A 17,927-nucleotide genomic window follows, 5' to 3' on the forward strand; every position below is an offset into this window, starting at 1 on the left:
GGCAAAATATTATAAATAGACCACTTAAACAGATATTTGTGGGATGTAAGTATTCTCATGTAATTTGTTCAGAGCTGAGAAAAACACTGTATATGAAAATAATTTTAAGTCATTAGCTATAACTGCTTTAAAAAAAATCAAGTTTATAAGATTTGAAGAAAAACATTGCATTAATTATGTATTACTTATGTGATTTTATAACTTTCGACACTTTACCAAAACTTTAGCACATCTTACAGCTCATTATATTGTGAGTATCCTTTTGATCTTCTCTCTCTAAAGAAAGGATGTATTTGATTGTTGCTCTAGTGATTATCACTGTTTTATGAATAGGGGGATGTAAAATCATGCCAACAAGGCCAAAGCACAAATTACAACCCTATTGTAGTGACTTAAAATAGTGTAACCATGGTTCCTTTTTGATGAAACTTGAGCTCATCTATGTCCCCATTCAGTAAATGGTGTACTGTGAGGTCTAAAAAGATGTTCTGTGGCAAGTTCTCAGGCTGATCCATTTTGACTCTGATAAAAGCCTAAGGGTAAGCCGTAAACAAAAAGGAAACAAAAGTTTCTTTAATGGAATGAAACCAAAATGACGTGTGGGGGGAAGGGAGGGAATAAAAATTTTTTTAAACCCAATGAATTTGCTAAGAAATCCAGCAATTCCTTGTGAGTACTTCCTATCATCTTAAAGCTACTTTACGTGTGTCTGGCAATAAGTAAGACTATAAGTTAACAGAATGATGCAGTAATTGAACTGTTGGTAAGCATTAAAGCATGACAATGACTCAGTAGCCCCTTGAGGCCAGAAGGAGCCCATCTGAGCCGAGGGTAAGTGTTTTTCCTGCTAAACATTTGTTTGTATTGCCACTCAGAGAGGACAAAGGGATACTTCAGAGGGTGTGTGTGTGTGTGTGTGTGTGTGTGTGTGTGTGTTTTCTCTGGAGACCTTGAATTCAAATTTAGGCCTTTTAATTAAGTTTAAAAGAGTGGAGTAAATAATGGGGGTGGGGGGATGGATAAATCATTTCATGGGGTGCAAAGTTAAAGGTTAACCTGACAGTAAGGTGGGAATCTCGTTCCCCACGTTCACCTAGCACAATGAGGGGGTGCCCAATGAGGGGGTGCGCACTAAGAATGCGGCGGGGTTTGCACAAGGACCAAGGTGGGGGGTGGACTCCCTGGGGTCGGAAGAGGTCAGCGGGAGGCCCTGACCTCGGCTCAATGGAGAGAGCCCGGGCAGGGAATTTGTTCTGGCTAAAACTGGAGGGTTTCTGTCTGTTTGCTTTTTTTCTTACTTTGGTTACTCTTGGTTTGTTATCATTTCTATTATTTATTTTACGGTTAAACTATAAGCCTACGTTGCATCACCGGTGGCCTGAGAGTCTCTTCTAAGGCTGGCGGGCGTTTCGTCCTCGGGCATCAATGGCTCCCTTATGGCGAGTAACCAAAAGCCCCGGAGGCGGCCGCCAATAGGGGTCCGAAAGGGGACACAAAGGGCAGCGGAGGTGGGGCGGAGGCTGCCCCTTCTGGAAGCCCATGCAAGGGCCACCAGGTGGAACGCGAGCTGAGGCCTGGCCTCGCCGGATTCAGAACCAGAACAGGCCCAGCAAGCCCACCATCCCGGGCCCTGATGGTGCCTCCCGCAAGGCTTCGTCTTGAACACTGGGCTGGGAGGCTCCACTCGCTTTCTTGGCGCTTCCGCCGCATACCCAGAGGAGGTGGCTCAAGCACGGGGGGGAAAACACCCCAAAGTCCTCCCTGGGGCGGGAAATTGGGGGAAATTCCGCGCATGGCGCCGCCTTTGGTTTGAGCAGGAACCACAGCCAAGACTGGGCTGGCTGCATGTTTCTCAGGAAACTTGTGTAAAGGGTTTCCCCAGGGCTAAGCAGGAATCGTTCGGGTTCAGCGGAGGTGAGACTCAGATGCCTCATTCAGTCCGATAACATTTTTCCAAAGAGAGGCTGCTTCCCCTCAGCTCCCGCGCGACGCCCCAATGGGCCCCAAGCAAACGCCTCAGCCGTGGCATCGCCCCTTTAAGCAGCTCGAGTACAGGACTGGCTGCGCGGGGGAGGTGAGGCGGTGAGTGGCGACGTCACAGATCCACCCACATGCTATATAGAGGCGGTGGCGACGGCGGCCGAATGTGAGGCAGTAGCTGCGAACGGGAGATTGAACAAGGCGGGAGGCGAGGCGCCTGCGCGATGTCCGGGCCCCTGAGCCCGCGGCGCTGAGCCAGCCGGGACGGACATGCGCGGCAGGGCGCCGTGGGGCAGCCGCGCTCCGCCGGGGTAAGGGGTCTGGCGGGACGAGAGGGAGCGGGGAGGGAGACGCGGAAGAGCGCCGGGTCGGAACCCCCTGCGGTGGGTGCTGAGATCTAGGCGCCGTAGGGCGGCCGCGGGATGAGAGTGGGCCTGCGGGGAGAGGTTCGCCGCGACGCCGAGGCTCTTCGGGGACGGATGGATGGACGGAGGGGAGGAAGGGACTGGCCCGCGCTGGCGGCGCTTCTCCTGGTGCCGGGCCCTGGGGGGGCGATGCCGGCCGGCGTGCGGGGGAGCGCCCGGCGCCTGCCTGTTCTCATCCCTCCTGCTGTGGTCGTCTCTCCAGGGCCGTGCACCCGGGCTCCCCGGGCCGGCTTGCAGAGAGGGACCGAGTTGGGAGGCTACCTCGGGGTCCTGGCCCCGGAGGCTGTCTCGCGGGGCTATTGGACCGGCGATGGCCAGCTTTGTGTCGTTGCCTCCCCTTTAAAAAAAAAGGGGGGGGGGTGCGTTATCCTGTTGCACACTGTCTGCCCCTAAATCCTGCCCTGTAAATTGGGGTGGGGGGGGCCGAGGTTCGCTCAGAATCACTGTCTGCCGTTGGTACCAGTTCTGATTCACGGTCAACCTGCTCAGTTCCTCTGCTTTAATTCGCAGCCGCCACAGTATTTCCGAGTCCGTATTTTTTAATTCATCCGAGTGGTTCAGTACCCTTTTCTCCCTCCCCACCCCCCCAACCCCCATAGCCTCCGTGAGACGAATGCTTGGTGGCTCAGAAAGCCCTAAATACTGGTTTAAAAAGGAATGGAACTGCAGAGGATGTATTTATTCAAAACGTGAACGTTTATTGGGTACTTCTCGTGTATGTATGTGATATATATATATATATATATATCACAGCTTTGTACAAATTAGATGACTCCTTAACCATGATTGGTGTTGTATTGGTGCTTGCTAAGTCTTTATTAGGATTTCATCATTGCTTGAAAGAAACCAGCCTCTTGCCTGATAAAAATATGAATAGATTGTTAGTCATAAACTTAAGTGCAGTCCGAACAGAGACTGTAGCTTTAAAAGAGATGTGTTGGTGACTTTAGATACACCTGCAACACAGGTAGGGCAGGACTGGTTTCTAGGCAACTGTCAGGGGTGAAGAAAGGTGAGGTTTAAATGCTTTTTTTCCCCTCTCTGTCTCCCCTACTGGAGAACAAGTGTTCTGCTAAGTTTTGAGTTTTATAAATCTGCTCTAAGAATGCAGTGGATCTAAATTTGTTAAGAACAGTGAAACATCTAAGGTCACCATATTTAGTCTTTTAAAACAGAACAGACCAAAAAAGCATTTCATTTTCTTTCTTTCTTTTTAAACACTTCTGTAAATATGCAATTTTAAGGCTAGGTACCATATTTATGGACTCTTGGTGTGGCGCTATAGGATCAGCACTGGACTCTGAACCACAGGGTCGGCAGTTGAAATTCATCAGCTGCTCCTCGGAAACCCTATACCAGGGTTGCTATGAATTGGAAGGGATAGTATAGTAAATTAACAAATTTTGCTAGGACCAAAATTAAAAGAAGCTGGTGACTTGTTATCATGCTGTGCCTGGTTGATGTTGTTAGATGCCATTTAGAGCCATTCTCTGTACTACAGGACAAAACCCCGTGTGGTCCTGCACTGCCTTCACATACTAACAACCATTTTGCCAGTCTAGCTTGTTGAGGGTCTAACTCTTTCATGGATCCTTAACATGTTACCATTGTGTTACCTACCAAGTTGTTTCTCAGGTATTAACAAATTTGAAGAGAAATATGTATGAGACTTAAAGTACTATTTTGTCACTTTTCCCCTCACTTAATACAGAGAGAGGTTTCTTTTCAGCTGTGTGTTTTTATGAACACTAGCTAATAGAGATGATAGGAGTCTTGGACTAATAATTTATAACCCAACAGATAATTCAGTTGCAAACTCCGTAAGGGCAGAAACTATGCTTTGTGCAGCTACTGTGTCCTATACCCTTAATGTAGTTGATGGTTGCTAAATAATTTCACGAAAGCACATTTTACATTGTAAGGCTCTGCAGAAATTGGACCAGTCACCCCATTTTTTTAGGGCTCTTAGGACATACCTGAGTTATTCATATTTTTTGACAGATGAAATTCCTGTCTGATGAATTGTTTTTCCTGCTTTTAATTCACAATAGATACTAGTCACTTTTTTGTTGTTAAGTGCCGTTGAGTCAAGTCCAACCCATAGCAACCCTGTATAGAGTTTCCGAGGAGCAGCTGGTGAGCTTGAACCACTGACCCTGCAGTTCAAATGACTGCAGTCTGTGCATTAACCCACAGCACCACACCAGAACTTGGAAACTCTATACAGGGTCACTATGGGTCAGAACTGACTTGATGGCACATAACAACAACAGCAACAATTATACTTTGTGGCACTATGGAATAAAGCACTAGACTGCAAGGTTGGTTTGCACTGTAAGGTCCAGGGTTCAAATTCACCAGCCGCTCCTTGGAAACCCTGTACAGGATCGCTATGGGTCAGAACCGACTTGATGACACTTAACAACAACAACAATTATATTGTAGACTTGCGAGTTTTTGTGCAGCTTCTCAGAAATGGAACCAGATAGTATTTCCTTTCTATTAATATTAATGGTAGCTTTTAAAAGCTAGTTGCCCAAATTATAGGTACAATCTAACATACTTGAAACTGACCTGAATGTCTACATACCATCAGGTTGCTTTAGAAAGGTGAGCAGAGGAGGGGAAAGGTGGTGCCGAGGGTAATTCCAGGAATTTAAATGTCATTGGTTCCCTCTACTAGAGAAACAATTGTACTCTTAATCTAAATAAGTTTGAATCAGTACCTCATCATCAGGCTTCACTTAGCATCTTTTGGTGCTGGTGTTTGACCATGCTTTCATAAAAGACAATTGGTAACTCACTAGATAAACACAATCCAGTTGTGTTCTGGCCCACACAGTATAAACACATTCTTTGTAAAGGCAGATAAAATGGATGAGTTTCAGGGTCCCGAATGTAAGTTTCTAGAGGTCAAGAGAGAATTCATCATTTTAAGATGGGAAAAGTCTAGTAGGAGACTCAGGTTTTAAGAAGGATGGTGGGGTGGAGTGGGTGGAGGATCTGAGATTTGGAGTCTTAGTTGGAATTCTTTATACCATAAAATTGGGCAGTATTACTAAAAGACGCTGAGTAAGTTGCAGTGTTCAGGCCTCCATATCTCTAAAATACGCAACTGTGGCCCCATAAATTAGGATCCTTTTCAATATCTAAAGTGTCATGATTTAACAAAACAGTAATTTAACCAAGGAATGTAAGGATTAGAAGACATTGTCCAAAAGCTCTTATTAAATATCCAGAGATTATGAAACTTGATTAATTACAGATTGTTAAAGATTAAAAACTATTCCCTCTGTGTGGAGCAAGTTTCTCGTGGCTGCCTCTTTTTCATCCTCTGGCCTTCTCTGACCACCTGTAGTAAATAGGTTCTCCTTTACCTCTTCTTCCGCTTTCTGTACCCAGTTCATTTCAATGGATGCTATCAGTTTGAATTTGTTTGCTTATGTATTGTCTCTCGTTCCCCCCCACCACCACCACCACCTAGCATTCTAGACTAGAGTAAGCATTTCATGAATAATTTGTGATGAGAATAAATTAATCCTTGCCTTATTTGTGACTTCCTTTTCCTGTCTCTGCAACTGACTAGCACATTTAGGGCTTGAGCATTTTATCTAGCAATGCTTTGCTTCAGTGCCTCCATTTATAAACAAGAAAGCTACCAGAAGAAATGAGATGGTTTCCTAAAATGATGACACTTGGAAAGGTGTTGTGCTCTGGGGAGACGCTGGACTGTGGAGCCAAAGGCCTGTGAGAGTCATTTCCTTGTCTGCAAAATGGAGATTATAATCCCTGCCTCTTTTTACAGGATCAAGTGAGATAATGTGTCAGAAAGTGCTTTGTCGTTTTTAGAATGCTTTACAAATATAAGGTGTTCTAGTATTAAATTCCGGTTTTACAACAGAGCCTGATAATACCATCGTTGGGATCCATGCTGTAGGACTCTAGTAAAAGGACGCCCGTTGGGTATATGTAGTAACCCCTCTTTACGAGTAAAGGCAGACTTGTGTTAGTTATATCAAATGCCATGTTGTAACGGGTTATATTGTGGTGGGGCTTCAGTGTGCCATTAAAGATTGAGGGCTTCAAACAAAGTGTTTGAAGTGGTCACAGAACATAAAATTAGTACCTAAACCTTTTCAGTGGATCCATAGGCCCAAACTACAATTAATAACTTTTATAGAATTTGAGGGAGTTGAAGTAAAACAGGAACTTTCATAGGCTAAGTAAAAGCTACCCAAGAAAAATTACCAAGCAGTAATCCTCCCCACCAAAAGTATATCTGCACTATCCTTAAAAGTTGAGCATAAACTTTACCATTTTAAAGACCCTGACTAGGCAGTGTGGTGTGGTGATGAAGTCGGGACTTGGAAGCCAAACTCCCTGAATTTAATCCTGGCCCTACCACTCATCAGCTGTTGGACACTGAGCAAGTAGCCCTCTGGGCCTCAAGTTCCTCATCTGTAAACGAGGGTAATAATAGTAACAGTCCCATGTTAGGATTGTTGAGAGTATTAAGTAAGTTACTACATGTAAAGCACATAGTGTCTGACCAATGTGTATCTAGTGAATGTCAGCCATTATTCTTGGTTTTGTGCTAGTTGGTTGGGTGCCTTAGGGTTGTTTTCCTTTTTTGACTCATAATGACCCTATGTGACAGACTAAAGCTGCTCCAGAGGGTTTTCTTGGTTCTAATCTTTACAGAAGCACATTACCAGGTCGTTCTGCCTCAGAGCCACTGAGTGGGTTCAAACCACAGCTTTTCACTTAGCAGCTGAGCGCTTAACTGTTTGTGCCACCAGGATTCTTACTGGATTTGTATTGTCACACACAATCTAGGGTCATCCATTGGGTGACTTAAATGCATCTTAAATAAATTTGACATTTTAAAAGAGTGATTCCCATCCTTCAACCATTGCGCTGGTCGCCGTTGAGATTAGAAGAGAACATGCTTCTATTTCACAGTTAGAATTCAATTATGTGTGTGTCAAAAGGAATAGTGTTTCTTGTCCTCTGTGTGTGTTGTGCCTGATGATATGAAAAGTAGAAATGTTGAGAGAATGTATTCCTGTTTTGTTGTTCTGTTGTCACACTGAAAGTGTAGGGGACCAAGTACATGGAAAGACTATAGGTTAATGACCCCAATAATTAAACAGATAGGTTTTCCTTTAGTTTGTCATTTCTTAAAAAATACACTGCGTATAAAAGCATTCCAAATTATCCGAGAAATTATATCATTTACCTTGTGAGTTTTAACTGTCTGGAGATTTAATTTTTGCTTTCAGCTCTCTCTTCCCCCAGTCTTAGATAAATTATTTTCCTTGTTGGCTCAATTTTCACCCTGTACAAGTGGTCTATTATATATGAAGAGGCATAGTTAAGATCCTCTGAGGACTGGAGCTACAAACATAACAACACAGTGTGTTCATCTTCATGACAATGAGTTCTGTTTCATTCTTGAATTAAGCCAAGTTTAACTCAAATTCACGTAGAAGTATTTTTATTAATATAAAATTTTTTAAAATGTCATGTACGCTTAAATTTAAAGGCTGTCTGTGCGAGGCCAGCTGCTCCTCGCAAACCCTATACACGGTCACTATGAGGCGGAACTGCAGTCGACCTGTACTTTGAATAATAACATGTTTTTTTTTTTTTTTCATTTAAAGACTACCTATGTTTTCCATGGTTGTTGTTAAGAGCCATTGAGTCATTTCCAACTCCTAGCGACCCTGTATAGGGTTTCTAAAGAGTGGGTGAATTTCTTAGAAATCTCTGACCTTTTGGTTAGCAGTCTAGTGCTTATCCTACAGCACCACACCAGAACTATATTTTCCATGGTAGCAGGTTACAAGGAGGAAATTTTCTCAACTTGCACCTCACCCCCCTTACCCTACCCTCAGATCACAGCCTGTTCAAATGAAATCAGAAAAAAATCCTGAATTGCAGCCTTTGTTTTTGAAGAAACTGCAAATTGTCCTTTTGCTTTCAGTAAACAAAATGAGGTTACACAACACTAAAACCATCATACACACCGAGTATACGAGGGGGCTTCAGAAAGTTCCGGGAACAATAAGATTGTTCCCGGAACTTTCTGAAGCCCCCTTGTATTAGATGAATACGAAGTCAGTAAACCTTCACAGATTACTAATAAAAATGAAAATAAATTATATAAAACAGCTAAGCTGAATTTTATTGTATGAAAAGTATGGCTACTTAGTAATGCCACGAATCAAAATAAAGTTGGTAGGTTTTTTGTTTTTTTCCTATTTTCCCAAAAGAATCTTTTAGGCACATTTTTAAATGGAAGAGAAATAGGCAGACATTGATCTATTTGGAGATTTTATAAGTTCTGGCTCTAAGTTACTTTATATCTCTCTGTGTATGAAAATAGTTCCATAGGTAGTTGCTAAATGCAGCTGAAAAGACCATTTATCACTTTGAATAAACAGAAATCAGGTTCTAGAACCAGATTGAAAGAAGGAAATTACATCACACTCTGAAATAAGGAAGCACTGGGCAGAACTGGATGAGCTGTATGACAAAAATGTGCCCCTCCTCCTCTTGTGAATTGCTTCTGCGATTTATTCATGAGATCAGGTGGCAAGGTGAGCACATCTAGGTGACTGTCGAAGGCAGCTCAGTTTTCATCAAACAGCGTCCAAGAGACTATCCTCAAGCTAAAAGCATACCATTTCACCTTAATAGAGGTGTAACTTTGTGTAAGGAAAGCGACCTTAAATTTAGCAGCAAAACCACTGTAGGTGCATTGTAATCCAGGATGAATAGTGGGTTGTTGTTAGTGCTGTTGAATTGCTTCCTACTCATAGCGACCCTGTATAGAGTTTCCGAGGCTTTCTGTCTTTGTGGGAGCAGAAAGCCTCTTCGTTGTCCCTCAGAGCAGCTAATGGGCTCAAACTGCCAACCTTGTGGAATGGGTAAAGGAGGTAAAAGTCACTGTTTTCAGAAAGCACTGCCCATTGACTCGTAAGTAAATACACAGTAACAGAAACCAATTTAAAAAGTCACGGCATTAACCATTTAAATGTCTAAATTTCTCCAGCCTGTTAACTATCCACTTTGAATTTGGGGAATTAATAACGAAAGTTACTTGTATGTTACATACCCTAAAGTTGCTGTATTATTATTGGACAATCTGATTACTCCAGTCAGTGTCAAGTATATATCCCTTACAAATCTTTGCTTTTCCCTCTAGTTACTATTTTTTCTTTTTCAGTGAGGATATGTTTTTCAATGTCCATTTAACAAATATTTACTAGGACGGCTACAGCCATACCACCCTGAATGCACCTGATCTCTCATCTGATCTCAAGCTAAGCAGGGCAGGCCTGGTTAAGCAGGGTGGGAGATCACCTAGGAATACCAGGTGCTGTAGGCTTTAGGAGTCCTGGTGTGGCTCTGTAGGATAAGCACTTGATTGGCTGTTTGAAGCATAAATCAGCGGTTCAAATTCACCAGCCTCTCCTTTGAAACCCTAAACAGGGCTACTATGAGTCACTGTTAAATGCATTGACAGCAACAGTGAAGCCAACAAGAGTCCTGCAGGAAAAGCACTGGATCACAAGGTTGGTGGTTCAAACTCACCAGCCACTCCTTAGAAACCCTTTACAGGGTCACTATACTATACGTTAAAACGGACTCTCCAGCACTTGACAACAATGAAGCCAAAGAGTACAGGGGAAAACCACGCATTAGGTCAGTCCTGTCCTCCAGAAGATGTGGGGGGTGGGAGGGAAATACCACAGGGCATAGAAACACGCTGCTCTGGTTTTTCATAGAGAGTGGTGTGAAGAGCTGACCTTAAAGCACAAATTGAGTTCTAACAGATCTGAGGAAAAGAGGAGAAACCAGCTAGAAAAAGGTAGGTTAGACCCATGTTACGGAAGCCTTAAGTGTCAGGCTGAGGAGTTTTTGATTAGATGACAGCTCTGAAGAGCTTGAGCCATGAAAGATCTTAGTTTGAACTTTAATTTAGGAGTGTTGGTCTGATCCTGGTATGCAGGATGGTTTGGGTGTTTTCAGACCCAAGGCCTAATGTGCCAGTTGAATGGAAAGGAAGGCAGATATGAAGAACTATAGAAATAGGCTATGGAACTTGGTATTTTGACTGTGACTTGGGTTAAAAATGGTACTTCTAGGATTCTGATCGTGGACTGGTTTGAGATAAGGAGGTGAAGTAGGTGAAAAAGAGGCATTTGGTGTGTAGCGTTTGAGATGCCAGAAGACCATCCAAGTGGAAAGATAATCACCAGACAGTAGGAAATGCACAGTTGAAGCTTGAGCCAGGGCTCTAGTCATTGATTCTGGAGCTGTCTAAATATAGTTCAAGCTATACAAGTGACTTAAAACCCTGAGGAGGGATTATATGGAGAAAAAATAATGAAAAGGATAACCTCAAGAAACAAATAGTTTAGGGATTGTTTTTTTTTTTCCTTTAAAAGAAAAAAAATCAATTGATGCTAACGGGATAAGGTGGTTACCATCTGGGATTTAATTGCACACACTATAAAAAAGCTGAAGATTACTAATAGATTCTAAAAAGTGATGATGCCCAAGGTTATTTGGATCCTGGTCTAAACAATGCCTGAATGAGCATTGGCTTTCATAATTTAGCATTCCATAACAGTAGCTATTGATGTTCCAGTGGAGGTCTGGAGTCCTGGTGTTGGGTAAACACTGGATTGCTAACGTTCCTCAGAAACCCTATACAGAGTTGCTATAAGTCAGAACCGACTTAACGGCAACAGTAGCAACATGGAGGTCTAATTTTGCCGTTGATTTCTTAAGAAATTGTAAGGCAGAGCTAGTTTTACAATTATGAGGGAACCGTTTACATTTGAAACACTGCAGCATTAATTTTGACTTGAGAGTTTTTTTATTTGTAAGCATTATTTTTTATTGTGAATTATGTGATTGTTTACATGGGAGAACATTAGTTTACATTCATCCTATAGTATGTCCGTGTCATTACTATGGTTACAATCCCCTCCATGCATCATCAGCCAACCACAGGTTATATACCCTGTAAGCCTGACCCCACCCCCAGTCTTCAGCACACAACCCCTCTCCCTCTCCCTCTCTAGGTCTAAAGTCCCCAGCCGCTCCATCTCACCACATCATCCTCTCTGCCTCCATCTCTGGTGTCCAGAGTATTTCTTTTATACTCAAGGTTTACCAACTTAATTCCTTTTTCTCCAAGGAGTTTAATATATATTGACTGTTATACTCTTAACAACAACAACATTAAAGGGTCTTGACAGAGATGTTAGAGAGTTTCAGGTAACTCCATACCCTCAGTTTACAAATATGAGGAACACATTCTAAAAGTTTGCTTCCAAACCTATAGCACATTGCCCTTTTTGAGTCCTACAGTTTGAAGTTATTTTCCAGAAGAAGAGAACATGCAATTATATTGCTCTCCCCACTTCTCCCAGGCAAACAAGTAGGAAGTTCGGACAGTTTCATAACATGGCCCATTCACAATTCCCCATTGAAATTTAGAGGCAGGTCACCTTCTATGAATACACAAAGACACTATTGTGGTCAGAAGTGAGCTGGCTTAGTGAACACAATTCTTTTTATACTAAAAAAAATTTTTTCTTACGAAAACTAACAAGTAGGTGATAGAAACAATGATTAAAAATAACTTTTTCTACAACATATAAATAATTTAAAGTACCATTGAAATGTAAGTTTAGAATTGCAAGGCAATTTCAGAAGCGGCAATAGTTGCACAATCATTCTGTTGAAAGCAAAGATTTAGATGGCATTAGGAAGCTGACACACAGTAATTACCAGTAGTACTTGTTGGCTTGTAGACAGGTGGGGGTTGGGCCTCTAGAACCCCCCCACACCCCACACCCCCAACCCCCTTAGCAGCATTTTCCTGTAATCTGGATGAAGGATCTTCAAACGTGTGCTTTCAAACTACTTAAATACCATATTCTCCTTCCTATCTCGCCTTTAGTTTTTTATGTTACCACAGAGACTTTCCCTATAGTCTTGCCAGTGCTTGTAGACTGCTTAGAGAAAGCTCGATAAACCACTGGGCTGAGTACACAAAGGGAGAGCTAGCAATTTAAAAAAAAAAAAAAAAGGGTTTGTAGGTTTTGTAAATGTTTTATAGCTTTACTTGACTTAGGTAAAGTAAATGACACATGAAAAAACATTTGCTTTATTCCAATAATTAGCTGAAAACCAGCCATCAAAAAAAAAGTCCTTAAGTGGTAGATTTTTTTTCTTTCTTTTTTTTTTTTCCCCTCCACTTAATCATGTATCTTTGAGACTCTGAATTCAAAAGAATGTTTGCTTCAAATAATATTTTTAAACCCCTGCCTAGTGCAACAAAGAAGACGACTTTGGGAGAGTGAAAGGCAGAGACTGTTGGGGCTTATCTCTGTCTGACATGGAAAATGGGCCATAAACACAGATAGGCTGTTTCAGATTTTAGCTAAAGAAAGCCTGAGCCGTTCACATTGTATGCACTCAGTTGATACGGATGACAATAATAATTAGATGGTATTGTACAGTCATTCAGTACCTAGTAATGTTCTAGGTACTGATGATTACAAGGGGATTAGGACACAGCCTCTGCTCAGTCTACAGGAGGTGACAGGTTTGTCAACAATAGATTTGAAGTTGCTGAGCAGTTCAAAACCAAACCAAAATCATCTGGTCCTCCTGGAGAAGGAGACCTGTCGCATTAATATCTTTATATCAGTTTCTAGCCTAGTGTCCCGGTGCGAGAGAATTAGAAAGTACTATATGGTAAAGTGGGTAGGTACGGATCTCAAAAAAGGGAAGGGAATCAAACAAATACAGAGGGTTAACATACGATGTCCAAGGTTAGAAAAGAAAAGGACAAAAAAAAAAATTAATTTACCCCATAACAAGGATAACCTTGTTCTAAACCACTGATGTTAATTAATACGTATAAAGAATAATAAAAGTAGTAAAGAGGTTGCAGGGACTCCAGACATGTAATATTTGTTGGGGGGTGGGGAGAGGTGCTTGAAATTTAGGCTCCACTAGATTAAGAGAATTGTATTTTGCCTTTGTAATCCATGCCTTACAGCTAGGCAAGACATGAATTACGAGGTATTTCACAAAGGGGAATGTGAAGAATGTACCTCTGAGTTTGTCTGTAAAAGGGAGAGAGGGAGGATGCTGTTGCCAAGCTTCCACTGAAGCTAGTAATCTTGCAGAACTTGATTTTTAAGGATAATGGACATTAGTGTCTTCATATACAACTGTTTCTTTCTTGAACAAGTAATAACTGGAGAAAGTTGTCTTCCCATGGCCAACCCTGAAATGCAGAATCCAAATAAATGCTAAGCTCTGTGGTAATCAGGTGCTGATACTATGTAAGCTCTTATTTAATTCCAGTATGAAGTTCAATAATTTATGAAATGACCTTTTTCTGTGTGGGAAAAATAAGGCTCGCTTGTGTTTTGTGCCCAGTCCAGCCTTCCTTTGGCACTTCGGTTTAGTAGGAGGTTAGAGAAAGGTTTGTGTGCTTTGGCGTGTGAGTTTGGTTGGTTGTGCAATTGTCAGACTCTGCAAGAAGAGGTCTGCTTTTGCTGGCAGCAGGCTGTTTCTCACTTTGAAGTCATGGATTAATGTTACCAAAAACATTATTTTTCATGAGAAGAATTACATAATGTGAAAATGTAAGAAGTGAGAGTCTACACCTGAATTTTTCTTATTTGGCTTTCCCTTACCATTCTCTAGCACCAGTTACTTATGCTGTAATTTATAGCGTATCCTGACAGAGCGATTTCTGAATTGTTTCCTTGATTCCCTCATCTCTTTTGTCTCCCCCCGCCTTTCTAGGGAATGAAAGCTACTGGTTGACTAAGAATCCTTGGGCTTCATATATTTGGAGTCATCCCAGAATAAGGCACGATGTCAACTGCAGGAGTTGCTGCTCAGGAGATTAGATCCCCATTAAAAACTGGATTTCTACATAATGGCCAGGCCATGGGAACTATGAAGACCTGCTGGGGCAGTCCCAATGAGTTTGAAAAGTAAGTCTGGGATATTTTGGTACTATAATCTGTATACATTTGCGCTGTTAAAATGAAATGGGTTAGATGAATGTTACTTATTTATGACCGAGATTTTTTTTTTTCCTTTTAGTAATTTTTTAAATATTGATCCAATAACCATGGCCTACAGTCTGAATTCTACTGCTCCGGAGCACCTAACATCTATTGGTATGTATTCTGAGTATCTGAGTGAAGCCAAGCATTTGGAGAGGAAGTTGGCAGTCTGGATTAGGATTGGCGTGTCCTCCAGCATTATTTTTTAAATGAGGAAACAACCTGACTGATTTCCAACAATAGTCTGACCCCTAGTGGCAAGAGATTCCGAAGAGACCACGTTTTCCACGAATTGTTGTCCCCCACCACCTTTATTTAGCCTGAGCCATTGAGTTCTACCTAGAATTATTTGAGGGGAAGTGTCAACTTTTAAAATCAAAAATTAAGTTTTAATCCCAGCAGTGATACAGACATTAACTTTTAGAAGCCTTGGACGAAATCTTAAATCTTTCTTACTAATATCACATGCATGTTGGAAAGTGGTGTCTGGAAGTCGTCTAAATGTTCACAAAAGCCAGCAAAGTGAGTTTAGGGTACCGAGTGCATACACTTGAAGGGTTGTGATGGTGTGAGCAGTAAGGACCATGCCTTCGCTCATTCGTGCCCTGCATACCTTGTATTGTCACAGCTTCTAAAATGGCCAGGCCAGCATGGTATGGTGTTCATGGAAATTACATGCTATTCATCTTCTGTGAATTTTGCACACGTCACAAAATTTGCCTGTGATGTGTGGGTGTGCACCATACACATGTCCAAGGGAGATAGAAGAGATCATTTGTTCTTTGAACCCGAACAGGGCTTTAATTACACCTGTGGTTGTTGCCTGGGTGTTCTCAGGTATATGTCAGTCAGGTATTTCGCTGGTAGTTTAAGCAGAAAGATAAAGCCTATACCTCACACAGGTGAGGGGAAGAGTGTTAAACTTTCATCAACATCTCTTATTCATTCTAGGGCACACGTCAAAATCTGCTCCGGTGAATGGGCACTGCTTTGCAGAAAATGGTCCATCTCCAAAGTCCAGCTGGCCTCCTCTCATTATTCCCCCAAGCGAAAACTTGGGACAGCACGAAGAGGACCAAGTTGTATGTGGTTTCAAGAAGCTCTCAGTGAATGGGGTGTGTGCTTCTACTCCTCCGCTTACACCCATAAAGAACTTCCCTTCCCTGTTCCCCTGTGGAGCTCTTTGTGAACGGGGCTCAAGGCCCCTTCCACCACTGCCAATTTCTGAAGACTTCTCCCAGGATGAGACAGACTGTGAGGTAGAATCCCTGACTAGCTCCGATAAAGAGTTCCTTTTAGGAAACTGTACACTTTCCAACTTCAAATATGGTGTTCCGGGCAGGCGAAGCTTCCGGGGGTGTGGACAGATCAATTATGCCTATTTTGATACCCCAACTGTTTCAGCAGCTGAAGATCTCAACCATACACCTGACCAAAATGAATGTATCCAAAATGCAAATCCTCCTCCATCTCAGAGCCACCGAAGACTAAGAAGATCTCATTCCGGACCAGCTGGATCTTTTAACAAGCCAGCCATACGGATATCCAGTTACTTCCACAGAGCTTCTCCTAACTCTGACGAAGACAAACCTGAGGTTCCCCCCAGGGTTCCCATACCTCCTCGGCCAGTAAAGCCAGATTACAGAAGGTGGTCAGCAGAAGTTACTTCTAGTACCTACAGTGATGAAGACAGGCCTCCCAAAGTACCACCAAGAGAACCTTTATCACGGAGTAACTCACGCACACCAAGTCCTAAAAGTCTTCCGTCTTACCTCAATGGGGTCATGCCCCCTACACAGAGCTTTGCCCCTGACCCCAAGTATGTCAGTAGCAAAGCTCTACAAAGACAGAACAGTGAAGGATCTGCCAATAAGGTTCCTTGCATTCTGCCCATTATCGAAAATGGGAAGAAGGTTAGTTCAACACATTATTACCTACTACCTGAGAGACCACCATACCTGGACAAATATGAAAAATTTTTTAGGGAAGCAGAAGAAACAAATGCAGGCACCCAAATCCATGGTGCGCCCTTCCCTGCTGACTGCAGTATCGTTTCGGCCACAGAAAAGCTGGACTCAAAACCAAAAATGGACACAGGTGGCCACGTGAAGCGCAAACATTTATCCTATGTGGTTTCTCCTTAGACTTTGGGGCCAGAATTCAGCAGAGGTTGCGTAGGAGCAAATGGTTCTCAAGCAATATTCCAATTTGACTGAGATTCACAGAAAAATCTCATAGACTGAAGAACAGTCAAACTCGCTGTCTTAAAGAGAAAGGCTTAGAGCAGATGTGAGATGCTGTTAGGTTGAGAATCCCTGATTTAGTATTGGAGAGAAGTCTATTCAAGTCTATAATTTAAAGATGTGATGGAGGGGAGGGAGGGATGGGCAAACTTTTATATATGCATACAATATATACCTATATATAAACTTGTGGTGTAACCATAGACCATAGTTGCAGGTTAACCAATTAGTTACTGTCTTAGAGTAATATATATTCAGAATAATAAAAACTCAAGCTGGAGAAAATGACTTTTGATAGACCGAAAATTGAGGAAATGGAAGAAAATACAGTATTGTTTAGATCAGAATCGTCTAAAAAATTATTTTTGTTTAGTAAGTTGGAAGACCTCTGGCTCTTAGGCCTGTTAGATTTTGTTTCACTTGTTTTTGCAAACAGTCTTTTCCATGGATGGATGGCAGGGTGTCTGTTCTGGACCAGGACTGTACCTGCCTACCAAGTTTAAACATCACCCCAAGGTCTAATACTTCCGGGTTTTGTGTTGTGTTGCATTTTGTTGATACTTAGGGGGTAGCAGTTTATTTGGCAAACCGTGTTATCACATGTACATGTCTCAGTTTGAAAATACGCAAATGGAGTTAGTCAGTTTTCCTTACAGTCCCTGCTGTGTCTCACCCACTGAAATAGCCCATTGCCGTTGTGTCCACTAGACTCAAATGGAAAAGCACGTGTTTGCCAGTGCGGAGAGGTCCATTTTAAGCAACAAGGAAGCAGTCAGCCCTCTGATGGAAGAGTTTTTGTGTGGGGATATGTGTTGTAGAAGTTTCTTGTCTTTTTTTTTTAAAGACTGTATTAATAAATAAATACAACACAAGCTGGCCTTGTGTTGCTGGTTCCTATTCAGTATTTCCTGGAGATTGTTTGCTTTTTTAAGTAAAACACTTCTTCTGACCAATAGCATATAGTAAGTCTTAATACCAGAGGTCACATCAGCATCTTCCTGCGTTTGAAACTCTCCTAGGCGGCTGCTTCACGGCTTCCCTGAGATTTCTTGAGACACCTAGCTTGTGTTCTTATTTCCATGTGCTTTAATGTATTTATCTTGTACAGATATGCACAAAAGAGAGGTGCTCACTAACAGAGTACATTACTACAATGTTCTCTT

The 17,927-nt window shown here is 42.2% G+C and overlaps 1 protein-coding gene across 1 annotated transcript; it reads left to right on the forward strand.

Moving 5' to 3' along the window:
- The first annotated feature begins 2,181 nt into the window (after nucleotides 1-2,181).
- ERRFI1 (ERBB receptor feedback inhibitor 1) lies at nucleotides 2,182-16,665 on the forward strand. The gene is made up of 4 exons (XM_006873099.1): nucleotides 2,182-2,291; nucleotides 14,253-14,446; nucleotides 14,559-14,635; nucleotides 15,473-16,665. Exons 2-4 carry the CDS (start codon nucleotides 14,325-14,327, stop codon nucleotides 16,663-16,665), a joined length of 1,392 nt encoding a protein of 463 aa, XP_006873161.1. The 5' UTR covers nucleotides 2,182-2,291; nucleotides 14,253-14,324.
- The last annotated feature ends 1,262 nt before the right edge of the window (nucleotides 16,666-17,927 follow it).

Source organism: Chrysochloris asiatica, unplaced genomic scaffold, assembly GCF_000296735.1.
Source record: "Chrysochloris asiatica unplaced genomic scaffold, ChrAsi1.0 scaffold00223, whole genome shotgun sequence".
NCBI lineage: Eukaryota > Metazoa > Chordata > Mammalia > Afrosoricida > Chrysochloridae > Chrysochloris > Chrysochloris asiatica.